The following is a 21,573-nucleotide window of genomic DNA, read 5'->3' on the forward strand; positions in this document are numbered from 1 at the left end:
TTCTGTGAGCTCTGTAATGTAAGCTCGTATGAGGGACAATATGTTTCCATAAAAAATATTTACATCTGAACAAATTGTAATCCGACGAAGCAATCTTAATTGCTTCGTCTAATCTATCCAGTTGTTAACAGTAAAACTCTGAACTTTGAATTAAACTCCCTATCTCCCATAAATTCTATCAAATATATATAGGAAATTTGTAATTTTAAATCTTCCCGCTAAACATCAAAGACGACCAATGGAAGAAGTTAGAAGGAATGCTGCTTGGAAATCGCCATTTATGTTTAAATATATTTAAATTTAAATATCTTATATTAAATACCGCTCACGGACCGTTCATCATATTTTGGTTGATGTTTTGGGCATGAGAAAAGACACAGCACGGCTAGTGCCGAAAGAGCTCAATTTCATCGCAATCAAGTTGCTGAAGACAGGCTTGAAAATGTGATAAAAATAGAGCATATTATTCAGAAAACACAAATTCCGTCAATCGGGTTTTTGAAGTTGTTTGTGGTTGTTCATCAACCTTAGAAGAAGTCTTTAAAGTTGCTCTCGGAAACAAGAATACAATCCGAGAAACACAATTTCATTGATGTAGTACCAGATGTTGATACATGCGTTCGGGTAAATACACTCTTTTCAATTTCTATAAGATCAGGTGATGATCTTGCTGCTTTATGTCATTGTAAACAAACTACGCTTCAATTGATATTCTAGTGTGTTAGTATTGATAACTGCCATGCACTGCATGATTTTCATGTGTGTGTGTGTGTGCAAACGCTTTTTTGACGTAGGATTACGTCTTTTGGGAACATATTGGGGTACAAATTGAAAATCGAAAATCGAGCATATCGTGAAAATAGTGCAATTTCAAACGCTTATTGCTCCGTCATTTCATGAAGGACTGATGAAATTTTTGCGTCAATCGATTTTGGTACTCCATAACAATTTTTTATATTGAAGAAAATAATATATAGGGTTGGGGAAAAAGAAATGTCGTATTTCTGATCGATTTCTGATAAGTCCAATATGCGCCGTTTCGTTGGCAAACTTGTTGCCATTTAGAAAGCAAATTAATTATCCCCCCGCTTATAAAACCCCCTTTCTTAATTGCAAAAAACTCAGACAGCCAGTTTTCGCAGGCCTCCTTTGAGGCCAGCTTAGTATCACAAAGAGTGTTTTGCATGGACCGGAAGAGATGATAATCATTTGGAGCCAGGTCTGGACTATACGGTCGGTGCAATAGGACATCCCATCCGAGCTCTCGTAGCTTTTAGTGGGTCATCAAAGATGTGTGGTTCCATTTTTTGATTAATTCTCGAATAATGCAGAAATTTGTGTTTTATTTGTATGACAGCACCCCTTAGAGAGGGGGGTAATGAGTCTAACCATCATAAAAAACATTGACTGCACCCTAAAACCTCCACATGCCAAATTTGATTCCATTTTCTTGATTAATTTTCGAGTAATGCAGAAATTTGTGTTTTATTTGTATGGCAGCCCCCCCTTAGAGAAGGGTGTGGAGAGTCTAACCACCATAGAAACTTTTATTGCACCTCACATATATTCTAGCCTTCGATCAGAGTGGACGTGTTTTCAAATTGCTCGAAGCACCCGCGAATAAATTCAGTTATTTTGCAAACGATTCAGTTATATTGACCTAGTTTTTCACCCAGTGTAACGTATAAACGTAAATAAAAAATCAACATGCGAAATTTGCTGTGATACCGGAATCAACGACAGTGTCAATTTGTGGAAATGTGCTAGCTGCCCGCGACGATTCCACGCCGCCTGCATCGGCGTACATCGCAAGAAGAGCGTTGACATTACGTCATATGTTATACCGTGCTGTAACAAGTGCCAGAATTACGTACGCGCCGAGTTGGACTTTAGTGAACTTACCGAGCAGCAAAAAAAAAATCAACGAGCAACTACAATACAATACGAAAGTGATCCATCGGCTGACACTGCAACAACAAAATGCAAGTGTTGTACATGAAGCCGTCGACAGACTTGAGGGTCAGCTCGTCGATCTGAAAAATGAATTGTCCGCAAATAAAAGCAGCAATCTCTTTGCGGTCACGATAAAAAATCATATTACGTCACTCATTGACATCGCAATGAGTAACATGAAAGAGAATATAGCGGATTATATTAAATCAACGACGATGGAATTGAATCGCGATCTCAGCCAAATGCGGGAAGAAATTCAACAACTGGGGAATTTGTCACTGGAAATAACGGCAAACATTAATCAAACCCCACAGGATAGTCAAGTCGAAATAGAAATATTAGAGAAATTAAGAACATTGTCAGCCGTTATTATATCAACAGGAAACAATGTTGAACATATGCTACCACCTCCACCGGAGTCCTGTCCCAGTCTAGCTGATGAGTTGCGTGCGGAACTTACTCCTCCAGTTAATCCCCCATTTTACCCTCCAGAGAACTCAGGCTGGAGAATTTTGGATTCAACAAGGAGATGGAAGGCAGATTGGTCTGAGTATGATGCACGGCAACTCCGTAGAATAGAACAACAAGAAGAGGTAGATAAAGCCAGAAAATGGCGTAAGCAAAATCGCCGATACAACAATAATAATAATAACAGATACAATGGTAGCCCTAACAATGGCAGCAGGAATAGGAATAATTTCAACAATCGTAGAAATAACAACTAAGTGCTCCCGTGGCCGAGTGGTTAGCGTCATAACTAACATGCCGGGTGTTCGGGTTCGATTCCCGTTCTGGTCGGGGGAATTTTTCGTCAACGAAATTTCCTCCGACTTGCACTGTGATCACGCGTATTCTAGAGCTTGCCACTCAGAATGCATTCAAGGCGTGTTATTTGGCATAGAAATCTCAACTAAGTACTAATAAAAATGACGCAAGTAATACTACGTTGAGACGGCGAAGTTCCTCTAGGAACGTTAGTGCCATTGAAGAAGAAGAAGAAGAAGAAGAAGAAGAAGAAGAAATAACAACAACAACAACAATAATAGGAATAATCACAACATCCGTAACAACAACTACAACAACGACAACAACAATAGCAACCGTAATAACAACAGTAACAACAACAGTAACAACAATCGTAACAATAACACCAACACCAACAACAACAACAACAACAACAACAACAACAACAACAACAACAACAACAACAACAACAACAACAACAATAACAACAATAACAGTATCAACAACAATAACAACAACAACAGGAGCAATCACACTAACCGTAACAATAACAACAACAACCACAGAAACAACAATCGAAACAACCCCATCAATAACAGGAATAACATCAATAACAGAGGTATACTTGGAAACATGGCTAGCGGTCAACACAGAAACATCCAACTTCCAACGAACAGAGAGCTTCTGGCGGCAGCGAAGTATCAATTCTCTGGACTACCGGCTAGCTATCGACCAATACAATTTGAAAGAGGGGAAATTCTCAACCCCTACATGGCACCCAACGTACCACATTGCGTTCAAGCACATTCGTCCTGCTGCATGACTTCGGGAGACTCTACAGCTGCACCGTGCAACATATATTCATGCAGGCATTCGTGTTTTCCCCGGAATTGACGAACCCATTGGAGGATGACAACTCGCCACTTCCTGGCGTAAGGCAAGACATGACATCTTCTCAGGAGGAGATGTTTCCATTAACGAAATCAGACGTCCCAGAAGATAATCAATTGTCAGCTTCACACCAAGGAGAAGTAGTAAGTTTTAACAATTTGTATGCCTCGTCATACCAAGTAGTAGATAATGAACCATCTTCCTCGCCTCAACAACTAAATGTAGTTGAAATTTTGATATACTGTCAAAATTTCAACCGTATGAAAAGTCCACCTAAAATGAAAGAAATCCAAATTAATGTTCTGAATTCTTCTTTCTCGATAATTATGGCCACAGAGACAAGTTGGGATGATAGTGTTAGAAGCGAGGAAGTATACGGAAATCGTTTTAATGTCTTCAGAGATGACCGTAATCCTCACAAATCCCATAAAAAATCGGGAGGCGGCGTCCTTATTGCTATTAATTCATTAATAAATTCAGAACATATTCCAACAACAGAATTCGACGAGTTTGAGCAAGTGTGGGTCAAAGCACTTATTGCGGGAGAGATACATATATTTGCATCTGTTTACTTCCCCCCTGATCGTGCTCAACTTAGTTGTTATGAGAAATTCTTTGAAGTTGCTGAAAATATTTTATCTTCCTTTGCACCAGAATCAAAAATCCATATATACGGAGATTTCAATCAACGAAATGCGGACTTTATCACTGATTCTGAAAATGAATTTATCTTGCTTCCAGTTGTTGGTGATAATCAGACTCTGCAATTTATTTTTGATGAAATAGCCGGTCTTGGGTTGAATCAAATAAACAATGTTCAGAATCGACAGAAATGCTTCTTGAATTTCTTGTTGACAAATATGACCGAAGATTTTTGTGTGACCGAATCATTAACTCCACTTTGGAAAAATGAAGCTTTCCACACAGCTATCGAATATTCTATATTTATAGATAACACACAAAAACCATTTGATTATGAATTTGAGGAAGTCTCTGATTACACTAAAGCAAATTACCAATCAATTAGGTGTAAGCTTAACTATATCAACTGGCAGGATTTATTTAGAAGTGTGGAAAACATTGAAGTAGCAGTGACGACTTTTTACTCGATGATCAATGAAATTTTAGAGCAGGAGATACCAAGAAGACGAAAAAGGAGAAATATGAACACAAAATATCCGATTTGGTTTAATAAAAGCATAAATAATCTAAAAAATAAAAAAACAGAAGGCACATAAACTTTATAAGAAATACAAATCTGACGCTAATCTCCAAAAATATCTGAACATTTGCGAACAGCTCAACTCAACTGTTAATAGCGCTTTTGAAGATTACAGCTTAAAAACAGAGTCGGACATAAAATCTAACCCGAAAAGTTTGTTTAATTACATAAAAACAAAATTAAAAAGCAATGGTTTTCCATCACGCATGCACCTCGACGATACCGTGGGGAATGACCCAGAAAAAATTTGCAACTTCTTTGCAACATTTTTTCAAGAAGTTTATATTGTAACAGCTGAGGAGGACCGAGATCGTGACTTCTTTGCATTTCTTCCAGAATTTCCATGTGATGTTGGAGTCAGAAAACTAACTTACATTGAAAATGTTGAAGCATTAAATAAGCTCGATGTCTCGAAAGGGCCAGGTCCTGACGGAATTCCACCGGTTTTTATAAAAAAATTGGCATCTGAATTAACTCATCCACTTTTATGGCTTTTCAATACGTCATTGGAATCAGAAAGGTTCACAAAAATATGGAAAAACTCTTTTCTTGTACCTATATTCAAATCCGGTAATAGATCCGATGTAAGAAATTATCGTGGAGTAGCAATTATTTCTTGCATTCCAAAACTCTTTGAAGCCATAATAAACCAAAAACTTTTTCAACAACTAAAGACACGAATTACGAATAAGCAACACGGTTTTTTCAAAGGACGATCAACAACAACAAATTTGCTGGAATTTGTCACATTCACTTTGAATGCAGTGGATAATGGTAATCAAGTTGAAGCTCTATACACTGACTTTAGTAAGGCTTTCGATCGTGTTGATATACCCTTACTCCTTCTTAAACTTCAAAAAAAGGGATAGAAGTCAAGCTATTGAAATGGCTAGAATCATATTTGACTGACCGCACCCAAATGGTAAGTTTTAATGGGGAAATTTCAAAACCAATATTTGTTACATCCGGAGTTCCTCAAGGCTCTCATTTGGGGCCACTTTTGTTCATTTTATTTGTTAATGATGTTTGCGTTTTTCTTAACAGTGTTAAGGCACTTATCTACGCAGATGATATGAAACTGTATATGGAAATAAAGAATGAAGAAGACTCTCAAACATTCAAAAATGAGGTTTTTTTTATCCCATTTATTTATTTATCAGGCTCATTAGCATTTTCTCTGTAACAGAGCCGGGTTTTTATCGTGTACATGTACATATGTTTATGTTTCTATAAATTGTAAATTACACAATAGAAGTAGTAGCCATTTAGGCGTTAGGTTTTCTGTTCCATTACATTATGGTAAATTACACTCTAGTAGCCATTTCGGCGTAAGGGTATTCTATCTGTTCTTCCATTGTTCAGCAGACCAGACAGCGGAGACAGTTGATATTGATCATTGTTGGGTTATTTATAGAACAGCAGCCCGATGTTTCTTGCAGAGCAGAGCAGTTGTATGGATGAATCGATCTTTGTTCCACCGTGGATCGATCTCCATAGCTGATGATGGTTGCGTGGACGTAATTATTCTATAACAACACAAAGATGGTCAATTGAGGGCCCTGAGTTTGAACTCACGATCGATCGCTTAGTAAGCGAACGCGTAACCAAGTGGCTACGAAGACCCCCTAAAAAATGAAGTTGACATAGTTTATAATTGGTGCACTAAGAGTTTATTACAGCTCAATGTTAGGAAATGCACTTTGATTACTTTTACAAGAAGAAGAACACCATTGAACAATGGTGTTATACTGGTTAATCAACCCATCAGTAGATGTCAACGAGTAAGAGATTCAGGTGTGATCTTAGATTCGAAACTAACCTTCGTGGATCATTATAATACAATCATCCATAGAGCAAATAATATGTTGAGCTTCATTAAACGCTTTAGTTACCATTTCCACGATCCGTACACAATAAAAACATTGTATATTACATACGTCAGATCAATTCTCGAATACTGTAGTATTGTATGGTCCCCCTACATAACTTCACACGAAGACAGAATAGAATCTGTACAAAAACAATTTTTGTTATTTGCACTTCGTAAACTAGGCTGGTCTTCATATCATCTACCTCCATATGAAGCACGCTGTATGCTAATCAATATTAAAAGCCTAAAAGAACGTCGGAACTGTTGATCATAGCAACATCGCTGTTATTACCATAGTAATTATATTGTTGATTTGCCAGAGTTAATAAAATAAATTTTCTTATAAGTCGTTTGAACCTCAAGCAGTTAGCACGTATTTATTCTCTTTTCCATAATCCGAGAGTCTACGCAAAACTTCCAATAGGTTATGGGCCCAGACTGAGCTCGGAGGAATTGAGATTCAGTTATACGCTATCGCTTTGAAGAACATTTTGTTTTCAAGAGAAGGTTCTGAAAATTTGTGAAGAGATCGTGATGGAGTGGACCAGGATTGTGAAGTTAAATAATACAAACTACGAGTCGTGGGCGTTTTGTGTGAAGGCATTGTTGCGGCGTGAATCTTTGTGGAAGTATGTGGATCCGGGGACTGCTCCAGACCCTGTAACGGATGCTTGGGCGGACGGTGATGAGAAAACGTTAACTACGATCCAGCTGCTGGTGGAGGAGAGTCAGATCCATTTGATTCGGTCTACAAACACGGCGAAGGCAACCTGGAATGCGCTGAAGGAACACCACAGTAAATTGACTCTAGGACAGAAGGTATCAACACTGAAGCAAATCACGAATCTCAACTACAAGATGGGAGACGATATGGAGGCGTATTTTGAAGCTATCGAAAAACTGTACGTACGACTGGAAAATGCAGGTTTTGAAATGCAGGAATGCCTCAAGGTTGCGTTGGTTCTCCGAGGGCTTCCGGATTCTTTCACTCCCCTGATTATGGCGTTGGAGGCTCGAAATGAGGAGGATCTGACGATGGCAATGGTTAAGGCGAAATTAATGGATGAAGCTGATAAGCGGAAGGATTCCAGTAGCGAGGCGAACGAGCAGGCACTGAAGGTGGGAGCTCGTCCGAAGGTGCTGTCCTGTTTTCACTGTGGCAAAGCAGGTCATAAGAAGCGGGAGTGTAAAATTTATCTTTCTGAAAACAAAAGTGTTGGAGAGAAAAATTACAAGAAGAAGCCCAAAGAAAAGGCTAAAAATGTGCGCGAAAATGAGTTAAATGATTTTACGTTCATGGTGAAATCCGTAGGGAAAAGTGCGAAATCCTGGCCGTGGGTGATTGATTCCGGTGCAACGTCGCATTTGACGAATGACAGAAGTGTTTTCATACGTCTAGATAGCAGTGTGTGTCCTGTGATGTCAACTGCCGATGGAAAAATGTTACGCACAGAAGGAATCGGAGATTGTGTAATCGAATGCTTGGACGATCATAGGCAGATTGTGAAAATAACTCTGACTGATGTGATTTACGCGCCTGATCTGGAAGGTAGTTTAGTGTCTATCGGAAAACTGACGGAAAAGGGTGTCAAAACGGAATTTGTAGGAGAAATGTGCTTGTTACGATTCAAAGGAAGAATAATTGCAACGGCGAATAAGTCTGCTGGTCTATATCGCCTCAACTTGGCATGTGAGAAGTCCCTGATGGTAGGAGATCCGAAGCACAGTGAAGAATGTATTCATACATGGCATCGTAAACTTGGACACAGAGATCCTGAAGCAATCGCGGAGCTTGAGCGAAAAGGATTCGCAACTGGAATAAAAATGGTGAAATGTGGAATCCGTATGACATGTGAGTGCTGTGTTAAAGCGAAGATGTCACGTCCATCGTTTCCGTCTCCAGCAGAGAAAAAGTCAAAGGAGATACTCGATATTGTTCATAGTGACTTGTGCGGTCCAATGACGGAAACTCCTGGCGGATGTAAGTTCTACATGACCATGATTGATGATCACAGCCGATATACCGTGATTTATTTTCTCAAATCCAAGTCCGAAGCGGAAAATAAAATTCGTGAATATGTCCGCTTCACGCAGAATCAATTCGGTAGAAAACCTAAAGTTATTCGTTCTGATCGTGGAGGTGAGTACACCGGAAATAGCATTCGGAAATTTTATGCAGATGAAGGTATCCGAGCAGAGTACACAGCTGGATACGCCCCACAGCAGAATGGTGTTGCTGAGAGAAAAAATAGAACACTCAACGAGATGGGACTTTGTATGCTATTGGACGCAGGACTGCCACGACGCTTCTGGGCTGAAGCAATGAACACTGCCGTGTATATCCAGAACAGACTTCCGTCCAGGGCGATTGGGACTACACCGTATGAAATCTGGTTTAACAGGAAGCCGGATTTGAGCCACATGGAGATTTTTTGGATGCGATGCTTATGTTTGGATACCTCCACAGAAGCGGAAGAAACTTGACGACAAAGCTGTGAAGATGACGTTTGTTGGATACTGTTCTGAAAGCAAGGCATACAGATTGCTAGATACGAAAACTGGAAAAATTGTGGTAAGCCGTGACGTAAAATTTCTAGAGGCGATTAAAGACAAACAGATGAAAGATGTGTCAAGTGTCCCAAAAGAGCGAAAATTCGAAGAAGTTCCAGTTCATCTGTCCAGAAAAACTGAATCTGATAGCGACGAGTCCAATGAATCAAGTGAAGAGTTTTTCGGATGTGATTCTCCAGAAGAAGCGGATGCGGACGAGAATCAGCTATTAGATGAAGAATTTGATGAGGAGCAACAAGTTCAAAGGGAACTGAGTCAAGAGCAGCAAGTTGACGGAGATTTTGTTCAGGAGGAGTCTATTCGTGAAGACCTATCAGAAATCGAACCTGCTGTAAGACGTCTTGACAGATCCAACCGCGGTATCCCTCCAGTGAGATACGGTTCTATCGGAGTAGCAGTCGGTTCAGGAGAAGAACCTCGAACATATGCTGAAGCAGTGAGTAGTGTTGAAAGTACTGAATGGAAGGCAGCCATGGAGGAAGAAATGGTTTCTCATCGCGAAAATGCTACTTGGGAGCTTACTCAATTGCCACCAAATTGTCGTGCAGTTGGGTGCAAATGGCTATTTAAGCGAAAGGAGGACGAAGCCGGAAAAGTTGCAAGATTCAAAGCTAGACTGGTCGCCCAAGGTTTTTCCCAGCGTTTCGGGTATGACTACGATCAAGTTTTCGCCCCAGTTATGAAGCAGACGACACTACGAACCGTGCTAACTTTCGCAAGTAAGCACAAGCTGTTGGTTAGGCACGTGGATATCAAGACAGCCTACCTTTACGGAGAGTTACGGGAGGAGATTTTTATGAAACAACCCCCAGGATACTGCACAGGCGATCCGAATACCGTTTGTCGTTTAAAGAAAAGTTTATACGGTTTGAAGCAGGCGGCACGCGTTTGGAACCAACGAATTGATGCAGCACTGAAAGATATTGGTTTTCAACGTTCAAGTGCAGATCAGTGTCTCTATACGCGTCGTTCAACTTACGTACTTATTTACGTTGATGACATCATCATTGTCTGCCAGAGCGAGAAAGAGTACGTTTTAATGGTGACATCCCTCCGGAGGAGTTTCAAGGTGGTCGAACTCGGAAGCATCAGGTATTTTCTGGGTATTCACGTAAGGATGGAAGATGAGCACTATGTATTGAGTCAGAAATCATACATATCGAAGATTCTTCAGAAATTTAATATGCAAAATTGTAAGCTTTCGAATGTTCCCATGTCGAGCGGCTTTCTACAGCAAAAGGAGAAGGATAGTGAGAGACTTCAAACTACCCAGCAGTACCAAAGTATCATCGGAGCTTTGCTGTATTTAGCCGTCAATACACGCCCGGATATATCTATTGCGACATCTATACTCGGACGGCGTGTTACGAAAGCAACCAAGGCTGATTGGACCGAATGCAAGAAGGTTTTACGTTATCTCAGAGGCACGGTGGATTACGAATTGCATTTGGGAAGTGGCAAGGAACTGCAGCTAGAATGTTTCGTGGATGCTGATTGGGCCGGAGCAGTTACAGATCGCAAATCTAACACTGGTTTCATGTTCAAGCTAGATGGTGGATTGATAGCATGGACTTGTAGGAAACAAACTTCAGTAGCACTTTCCAGTTGTGAAGCTGAATATGTTGCGTTGGCTGAATGTCTCCAGGAACTCCAGTGGTTACGGAAACTGTTTACTGATCTTGGTGTGTCGTTAACATTGCCCATTAGGGTATACGAAGACAATCAAAGTTGCATAGCGCTTACAGAAGCTGACCGGTCTTCTCGTCGATCCAAACATATCGACACTAAGTTCTGTTTTGTGAAGGATATGGTTAAAGATGGCATTGTAGCAGTTCAATACTGTCCAACAGATCGGATGCAAGCAGACCTACTTACCAAGCCCCTGGGACCAGTCAAACTGAAGGCGTTAAGACAATTAATTGGAGTTAAATCCAGCGAAGTTGAGGAGGAGTGTTGATCATAGCAACATCGCTGTTATTACCATAGTAATTATATTGTTGATTTGCCAGAGTTAATAAAAAAAATTTTCTTATAAGTCGTTTGAACCTCAAGCAGTTAGCACGTATTTATTCTCTTTTCCATAATCCGAGAGTCTACGCAAAACTTCCAATAGGAACTCTGCCATGATTCTATTTATTATTGATATCATATCACAACGAGTGGACTCAGAAGAAATATTAGGAAACCTGAATTTTTACGCACCGATTAGGAACCTGAGAAACCCTAACATTTTTTACATAGATTATCGAAGAACGAATTATGCCAAATATAGTCCTTTTAATCGTATGATGAGCCTCTGTAACGAACACAGTGAAACAATGTTGATGTGAAAATTGATGTAACCATGTCAAGATCAATGCTCAAAGACTATCTGAATAGCATAAGATATCGTTAAATTTCACTGTAATATTTGGGCAGCATATTTAGTCTACGCTGGTTTGACGAAATAAATAAATTTAAAAAAATTGATTCTGTAATTTGTTAAAATCGTCTTTTAAATTAAACGAATAAATTATCCAGCCAGCTCTCTTTAGATTTTTAGTTTTAAGTAAGTAGTTTTAAGTAGTATTAAGAATGTATCGGTCTACAATTTAGATTGACGACAATAAAAAAAAAAAATAAATAAAACCTCAATATGCATAATTTGGTTTCATTTGCTTGATTAATTCCCGAGTAATGTAGAAATTTGTGTTTAATTTGTATGGCAGTCCTCCCTTAAAGAGGGGGCAGTGGTCTCAAACTATCACGAAAATCTGCCCCGGCCAAAAACCAACGGAAATGATGTGTTGGTTTGCGCATCAAGTTGTTAAATATTTTTCTTAATTCACTTTCTTTTGAACCGGTAATTTCCGTGAGTCGGTAACCTTCTTGGAATGGATGCTCAATGTTTTCGCACTGCGTATTACAGGTGAACAATGAAGTTGTTATTAAAAATATGAATATCTGCACTTGGTTTATCTGCTTGAATTTTATTCTTAAGCACATTACAAGAAGTACTGCTTGATTTTAAATACTTCTTAATCACCGTTATGAAAAAAAGCTATAACCAACAAGATTCTGTACCGTTCTCAACATAATACACCATAACTCGTGTTAATGGCATAAATCAGAAGCTGCCACACCGACTTGTCACGCTTTGTTAGTGGCGCATCATAAACCAGAGAAAATCTACTCGCCCCGGCCGGTGCGGCATGTCAAATCGACATTTATCGCACCCCCCTCGAAAGCCCCACCGAATGGATACACCGCGGCGGTAGAACCCCGACCCAACCCAGCTTGGACCGCGGGGATTGGGTAATTCCTTATATTGTCTCATCAAAACAGAATTAGTACGGTTGGAGAGTTTTTATAACTAATGCGATTTTCGGCCCGAGTGTTGGCGAGGGAGGGAGAGGTGGTCGCTCGCCACCCGAAAAGGGTGAAATTTATTTCGATCCGGAATGTGGATCGGCGCGCTTCAATTATTGAAGCTTTGAGCTGTGCGGGAAGCAAAGGTTCAATCTTTCCTTGATATTTTGATTGAAGACGATAAAAGCGTAGTATAAAGTTGGATGTTGGCGGTGAATAATGTTATGTTTGAACAGCAACAGAACAGAAATTGTTGATATTTATCACCGTGGCGCATCTTTTTTTTTCGTGGTTTTATAAAACGATAATTGCCTACTTTACGAAGAACTTATAACCCACAGTGAGAATTCGGTTCCGTTATATAACACGACAGGTATGGTTAACACTGTAATATGATTCTGTAAAAAATAGATGAACCTTTGAAGCAGTACTGTCCCCCTCGTTAATCTGCTCAATGTTCACTGTTTTTTCAATAACATACGCACCTTGGCGGCCTTCAATCTTCCGGTGGTGAATTTCAAGAGCATTACGTAAAATCCTATCCTATCACTTGCCCCGTCGCTTCTAGCGAATTTGACAATCATGATAGGAAATAGCTACGCCACCAGTTCCCGAAATCCCAAAACAGTCGTGAGGGAACGACATTACGATGCGAAGTGAGTTCACTAGGAAGGAAGAATGCGTGCGTATTACGTTTCAACGGAAACGGAGGCAAAGAATGGCCTCTCTTCGATTGGCTGGCGACGATTTCGGCTTCACGCCACCACCCCCGCCTCGAAAGCGAGCTGTTTATTTTCACAGCCAGGCAGACGAAAAATATAAATATTTACGAGCATTAAGCGTAATCGCGTTCATATCGTAAATTGCAGCGTTTTGTTCAACACCTCATCCCAATCAACCCCTTTCTATTTATTTTCAGAAACACACAGATCTTCCATCAAACGTCAACAGCAGCAGTTACTGCTCGGGGAGGAAAAAAAGAGGACACGAGTAAACGCCCTCCCGTGAAGTTAACTAAGTCCGAGGCAGCTAATCCGACAGACATCATCATGTTGGTGACACTTTCCAAATTTGTTTTCGTCGTCCTGATACTCGGTAAGTACACTTTATCAAAAACCAATCCCATCATGATAAAGACCGAACGAAAACGGCCCGGCATAAGCATCGGGCAAATATTTTGGTTCACCATCATCTTATCCGCACCGAAATAAAAGTTGAAGATTATAAAAATACCACCCAAGCGACCTTGAAAATACGACTGACTCGCAAAACGTTACACTGTGGGTGGTGTAGGGTGATTTGTGGGTTGAAAGCTCGCGTCACCACACGTGGCGAACGAAAGCTTCCGTGGTGAAAGGCAAAACATTAGAGCTTTCGTGAAGGAAGTTTCGCTTGCTGTTTCACTGTTCACCACACAAGCTTTCATTCGCCACTTTATCCTTCTGGGTTGAAACAAACAAGCTTTCCTGGGAAGGACATTGTGGTGAAAGCTTTCAAAGATTTTTTTAGCTTATCGGCTCTAAGCATCGCCCAAAAGCTTTCGTTCCTTGATAGTACCAGCTGATGGCGGAAGTGAATTGATTGATAGAAATTCCGTGTTATCCACTATTCTGCTATAAACAAGGATCCTTTTGTTGATAATTCAGAAAGCTTTGTGAAGCTAATATAAGCTTTAGCCGAAAAAAAAGAACCAATTTCCGATAGCGGATAGCATACAGCACCACAGTCTGCGAGCTTCAACAAAAAAGTTTCTCTCGACTTAGAGAAGATTCTTTTTATTGAAGTTTTTCGAAATTTAAGGTTCGTTTCATTCGAAGAAAATGATTGGGCTGTAGTGTTGCCTGAACGGTCTTGGCTTTCTTTCATACAACTAAAACTCGACCAATGTTGGTAGCGTGCGACTCTCGACTCTTTTATTTTTCCGAAATTAATTCTACAAGCTAATTCTTCTACCTTCAAATTTCTGGGGAGGCGCTTGGAGTTACCCTGCTATATCTGTCGATAAATAATTATACGCCGAGTAATCAAAAAAATGTCCCGTGTGCGTTGAACTGCCACGAACCGAGCGGAAACTTGAGATTTGTTTCACTCGCACAAAAATAACAAAATTTATGTCAGTAAAAAAAATGTAGACTCGGTAACAACATAAGTTGAATAAAAATGTAATTAGAGAAGCGTTCGATTTTCGACAAGTGTGATGCACTTTTGGAACTTGACGACAAAGCGCAAGTGTGCTTTAATGAAATATGAAGAATGGTTTGGCGAGGTATTCTCCAAGCATCTCTACATACATATATGGAGGAATTTGGGTCGCTTCAGTGCATAACAGGGACGATAGTGAAAATACAACAAACAAATGGTCGGGATCTGCCAAAACGAACCATGCCTCAAAAACATTTGAGATATTTTAATTTGAAGTTTGCATTCCTACTAATAAACCGTGGATGATTTTGTTTTATTAATTCGTTTATTCTTACAGGCTCAGTTACATAAGTTTAAAGGAGCCGAATTCTTAGATATATACATTAGGGTGCCAATGAATGTATGGGAAAAAATCGACCCTAAAATTTCAAAAATTTACCCTATACAAAATATTTACCAACTCGAAAAAACACCCTATGCCAAATATCAGCTCAATCGGACTTAAGGGAGAGTGGCGCAAAGCGGTCAAAGTTTGAGTTTTTTGAAAATCGAAAAATCACCCAAGGGGGGAGTGTAGGAAAACGATGGTTTCGAAAAAAAATTTTTTGATGCCAAATGTCTTAAAATTGCATGTTGAGCCAATATTTGGTATAGGGTGTTTTTTTCGAGGTGGTGAACATTTTTTATGAGGTAACTTTTTGAAATTAGAGATGACCATTTTCATTGGCACCCTAGGGGTCACTCTACGAAAAATGTAACGTTTATTAAGAGTTTTCAAATGCATACTACGCAGAAACGTTCTTACGATATTATAATATATAGGGGAAAAGGGGGGAATCTGGACCACCTAAGCAAATCGCCTAATATTTCCGAACCAATACGGTCTAAATAAAAAATGTCACATTGTATCCTAAGCTACACTTGTTTTCTCTCAATCAATAATGTTTAATAATTATATCAAGCTTCAAACTCCCAAATATATCATAAAATAAAAGAGATGATTTTTGGACTTTAAAATTTGATGCTGGGTGATTTGGACCGCCTGTGGGGTGATTTGGTCCAGTGTGTGTTTCATCGAAAAAAAAAGTATTTGTAAAGTATTTTGGGATAATGTTACAATCAGTAACAGTGTTTTGGAATCGATACCATGTGTATTAGCCAGATTCCAGACCAAAAAAATTGGGTTGACACCATCTCGAATTCTGCATGAATCTTTTCACTGTTGTTTGAGCATTTTCAAACACTTTCGTTGTTGATCAAAGAAAATCCGTTCTTGATGGCCTGAGTTGCTCTTTCAAGCTCCTCCTTTTTCCAACGTTGTCTGCCCATTCTCTTTTTGTAACTCCGTGACATCTGGAATCAATTAGATCAAAGAAAAGCCTCAAAACTGTAGGACCAATTCACCCCACAGAAACATGACCAGATTACCCCACACAGCATGTAAAAGCTTAAATGCAATTTATTTCATTTTTTGTTATCAAACTTACAGTTTTGCTGCATCAAATTGTTCCTCTTCTGAAGGCGAACAGAACTAAATATAATGCACAATACACCGAAAAGTTTGTTTAATCAGCGGGAAAAAACTTAAATCCACGAAGGGAAAACTCACATTTTTCGACAATCAAAGTGCTTGTTGTGTTCATGCAACCGTTTCCTCCCACCTGTCGAATTTTACCAACGTTTTTTTTTACGTTAGTTACATACGGTTCAATAATCAAAGAAAATGGCATTATAAAAAATTCAAGTTGAGCCGTACTTTTTGAGATAAAGGGGTGGTCCAAATCACCCCGTATGTCCAACTCACCCCGTGTTACTCTACCATTAGACGGCAAATTCATCCAGCATTTTTTTTCGCCGAGACATCTACAGTGGAAATAATAAAACAAGTGATCAATCTATACACATGTATGTATACATATATATATATATATATATATATATATATATATATATATATATATATATATATATATTTTTTTTTTTTTTTTTTTTTTTTTTTTTTTTCATTTGTTCATAAAATTAGGTATGCGCCGTTTTGTTCGATGACTTCCCAACGAGATGCCAACTTCATAATACCCCTGTTATAGAAGCTCGCTTCCTTATTGGCAAAAAAAACTCGGATAGCCAATTTTCACAGGCCTCTTTTGTGGCTAACTTCTGACTGCCTAGCTCTTTCGCCATGGACAAAAACAGGTGGTAGTCACTTGGTGCAAGGTCCGGACTATACGGCGGATGCAAAAGAACCTCCCATCCGAGCTCCCGGAGCTTCTGGCGCGTCACCAAAGAAGTGTGTGGCCTGGCGTTGTCCTGATGAAAGACAATGCGGCCTCTGTTTATCAAAGATGGTCTCTTCTTCATGAGTGCTACCTTCAAGCGGTCCAGTTTTTGGCAGTACAGGTCCGAATTGAGCGTTTGGCCATAGGGAAGCAGCTCATAATAGATTACTCCTTGACAATCCCACCAAACACACGGCAGAACCTTCCTTGCCGTTAATGAGGGCTTGGCCACCGTCTGAGCCGCTTCAGCGGGCTTCGACCACGACCGTTTGTGCTTCACGTTGTCGTAAGTGACCCACTTTTCATCGCCAGTCACCATCCGCTTCAGAAACGGGTCGATTTTGTTGCGATTCACATGCGTCGATACGGTCAAAGATGTTTTTTTGCGTCAACGTGTGTGGCACCCATACATCGAGCTTCTTTGTGAATCCAAGCTTCTTCAAATGGTTAATAACGGTTTGATGACTTATCCCCATCTCTTGGTCGATGCTACGGCTGCTACTATGCCGGTCTTTCTCGGCTAATTCAGCGATTTTGTCGCAATTTTCGACGACAGGCCTTCCGGATCGTGGCGCATCTTCGACGACCCCTACACCAGAACGAAAACGTTGAAACCATCGTTGTGCGGTGAAAATGGAAACTGTATCGGGTCCATAAACTGCACAAATTTTATTAGCAGCTTGAGATGCATTTTTGCCTTTGTCATAGTAGTACTGTAAAATATGTCGGATTTTCTCTTTATTTTGCTCCATATTTGCGACACTATAACTCACGAACGACTTAACCAAACAAAACACTGTCAAGGACTATATTATAGCGCGCAAACAAGCCTTTGGGGGTCTTCGTAGCCACTTGGTGACGCGTTCGCTTACCAAGCGATCGATCGTGAGTTCAAACTCAGGGCCCTCAATTGACCTTCTTTGTGTTGTTATAGAATTGCTACGTCCACGCAACCATCATCAGCGATGGAAATCGATCCACGGTGGAACTAAGATCGATTCATCCATACAACTGCTCTGCTCTGCAAGAAACATCGGGTTGCTGTTCTATAAATAGCCCAACAATGATCAATATCAACTGTCTCCGCTGTCCGGTCTGCTGAACAATGGATGAACAGAAAGAATAACCTTACGCCTAAATGGCTACTACTGTGTAATTTATCATAAAGTAATGGAACAGAAAACTTAACGCCTACATGGTTACTACTAATTACTGTGTAATTCACAATTTATAGAAACATTAACATATGTACATGTACACGATTAAACCCGGCTCTGTTACAGCTAAATGCTAATGAGCCTAATAAATAAATGGGATAAAAAAAACAAGCCTTTCTACCTTTCCAACAAGCTATAGTCTGACTCGATACAATTAATACAACTAGAACTACGCGCTTACAACGACACCTCGCGGAAATACCGCAGGACTTTTTTGACAGCCTAATATATATATATATATATATATATATATATATATATATATATATATCCAAATTCTCCAAATTATATCCAGTAATAACTATCTATGTCATCTAGATCCACATATCAATTCGTTCCGATATAATTGCCGAGAATATCATTCATTGCTCTCTGGAATGTAGCAGGGGCCTGTTTTTTCGATATGTTTTGGGTCCATTGGTATCTGGTGGAACCCAGATTTCAAATCAATTGTTGAAAAGTATTCGGATTTTCCCAGAGAATTAAGGATTTCTTCAATTTGGGGCATGGGATATTTGTCGTCGATGGTATGTTCATTCAACTTCCTATAGTCGATTACAACTCTTACTTTCTTTTTGCCAGATGCGTCTATCTTTTTTGGCACGACCCAAATAGGTGAGGAGTATGGACTTTTAGATGGCCGAATAATACCATTGTCTAGCATTTCTTGGATCTGTTCTTGAACGTCTCGTTTGAAATAATGGGGGTATCGGTAATTCTTTGTATAGATAGGTAGATCGTTTGGTTGCTGAGGTGGAAGAAAGTCTTTCTCTATGTTTCTACAAGACTGTTTGATTTTCGTAGAGGACTTTAATTAATTTTGATTTTTCTAGTGGGGATAGGTGATTCTTTCTAATGATATTGTCAATTTCTTTCTCGGATATGTTCTCCGTAGGTTTTATCGGGAAGGGGGAAATAGTTTCAAAGTTGTTAACGGTTAATTCAGTTGTTTTGGTAAATTCGTGGGGTTTTTATATGCAGAAACGATGTTTATAGTAGTTTTATTGCCTTGCGCTCTATAGAGTCCAGGTTGAATAAAGGTCTTCTTATAAAGTTTTTGATATGTGGGAACTAACCAGTCACCGTTGTTTTTGGTTTCTATTGTTACGGAATGATTATAAAGTTGTTTTGAAGGGTGGAATTTCGCATATGAATATTGTTTATCTGATAGTGTTAAGGTTTCATTTTCGTAGTTTATGTGAGCTTTTAAGTTTGCTAATGATTCTGATCCTATCAGACCGTCGAAAAAATAATGGAATTTCAATATGTAAAACGGAATCGGTTTGAACGCGCCATTGAAAAGGTCTATTCGTCCTTTTTCCTTCACACTGTTGGTTCCGCAAACACTTTTGATTTTTGTGTCTGGTACTGTACTAGTTTTCTGTAGGATACCTGGTGCAATGATATTCTTGTTTGATCCAGAATCTATAAGGATGTTTAAAAACTTTTTGGTTTGTGGATGTTTCAGTTTTAGATAGGGAAGATAATTTAAGTTAGATTTTGATTTGTGGACCCCGAGTGAAACTTTAAGTCTAAGTGTTCTCGTGGTATTTTCTGTTAAAATTACCGGGTGAGTCATAGTTATTTCTTTAGATCTGAATTTACACAGAAAAGCATAGGCGTCTTCTATGTCCTTTGGTCTCGCTGCTTGGGCGTAGCCAAAGTAAGGTTCGGATAAACCAGCAATAAAAGCTGCTAACCCGTCCTCTTCAATGAATTCAATCATAATTTCCAATTTATTCGGTATCTTTCATTCTGTTTGGCTAATGTTTTTATGTTTTGGATTATTCCCTTCGATTTGTTGTAATATTTGGCGATGCTCATATCTTTGGTCATATTGCATTGCCATAGCTGGCATTTGTATGTAGAAAGCTCTTGACGATCACCAAGAGCATTCTTCAGTACTTCTGCTATACTTTCAAAACTGTCAGGGTTACCTGCAAGACATATTATGTCTTTTGCTTTCCCCTGTACTTTGTTGATTACCGCGGTGGTGTACATTTTGTATTGTTGTGGCGTAACAAGGGATCGAAAAGCATCTAGTGTTTCGTTCGCTGTTGTTAGCCATGCGTTTAATTGTTTCTGGTTGCCGTCAAAAGTCGGGATTATTTTTATTGGGTCGGGAATCTTGCATAACATCTCGAAGCTGATGGCTTGATTTTGAATTTGTTCCACGGTAGGTTGTACAAAAATGGGTTGTGCAATGGTAGCTTGATCTACCTGCATTGGGTTATTTAAGCGTGTTTCGATTTGTTGGAACATTTTGTCATGTTCTTTTTGTTTAGCAGAGAATTCATCCATCATTTCTATAACTCTGCATTTTGCGCACTAAATTGTTCCATATTTGGGCCTTCGTTTAGTGAAAGGTTGTCAATCGATGGAACTTCTTTGATTGGAATGTGAGCTAAATCCCCTGAATCAATAGAGGAGATGCTTTCTTCAGAATCTGAAGGTTCGCAATTACTGCGCCTCACGTTTCTAAGAAAATCGCGGGTTTTCTTCAGAGCAGTTTTTGTCTTTGGCATTAATAAGGCCGTTAAATGTGAAACAAATTAAAGCACACACGTTCTCTTAGAACTCATGTGGCTCCAGATTTGTCTGCAATTGTGTTATTTAAAGACGCACACGTTCTCTTAGAACTCGTGTGGTGTCTAGAATTGTGTTTCTCTTAGAACACCACAATTCTGGATGGAGTAGGATTTCACTTAGAACACTCCTTCCTCCGGGCAGTTAGTGACAATTGAAAATTATGTCCGAGTCTCTCTCTTAGAACGGACTCGGTGCACGAAAAAAAAATATTCCACTGACCGCGGCAAGTTAATTTCTTTATAGCGTAAGGGGGATTTAAAGAAGAGAAAAAAAACTTACCTTTGCAATCGTGTCTTCTTATATAGTTGCTGGGCAACGTTCGGGTTTTTTAAAAAACTAACACTTGACTGCGCCAGGTCCTAACTAGAACTAACTAGATTTTATTTCCCAAAAGCTTTTATTAATCACAAAACACTTCGTCAGCATTCCATGCCGTTGTTGTTGTCCGTATATATATATATAAGTTAACGACGAAACTGCAAACCCAACTTGGAAACAAACGCCAACCGCCCCAAGCGTGTATCTCGCTTCATCAGCAGCATCAAACCTCCCACGAATAAACATCCCGTCAGCAACGCGGCCAGCCAGCCAGCCAGCCGTTCAACTATCAACGAATAACGCACAATCAGATATTCCGTCAACAAGGTGTCATATTCCGCCAGCTACCCAACTATCGATGGAATGCGCAGCGAGACCGTTGTATGCTTAGTTTAGTAAACAAGATTAGGGAAGTTATAAAAAGGCTTCAAC

The 21,573-nt window shown here is 39.5% G+C and overlaps 2 protein-coding genes across 2 annotated transcripts in view; both read left to right on the forward strand.

Annotated features, from left to right (window-relative positions):
* LOC129761802 (uncharacterized) overlaps positions 1-21,573 on the forward strand; it is a 652,040-nt gene that overhangs the window by 144,791 nt on the left and 485,676 nt on the right. Inside the window, exon 2 of the mRNA XM_055759580.1 lies at positions 13,519-13,694. Within this exon, the coding sequence (XP_055615555.1) occupies positions 13,649-13,694 (46 nt within the window). The 5' untranslated portion in view covers positions 13,519-13,648. The remainder of the gene's footprint in view (positions 1-13,518; positions 13,695-21,573) is intronic.
* On the forward strand, positions 2,121-2,678 carry LOC129761102 (GATA zinc finger domain-containing protein 15-like). The gene has a single exon (XM_055758805.1). It carries the CDS (start codon positions 2,121-2,123, stop codon positions 2,676-2,678), a length of 558 nt encoding a protein of 185 aa, XP_055614780.1.

This window comes from Toxorhynchites rutilus, chromosome 1 (assembly GCF_029784135.1).
Source record: "Toxorhynchites rutilus septentrionalis strain SRP chromosome 1, ASM2978413v1, whole genome shotgun sequence".
NCBI lineage: Eukaryota > Metazoa > Arthropoda > Insecta > Diptera > Culicidae > Toxorhynchites > Toxorhynchites rutilus.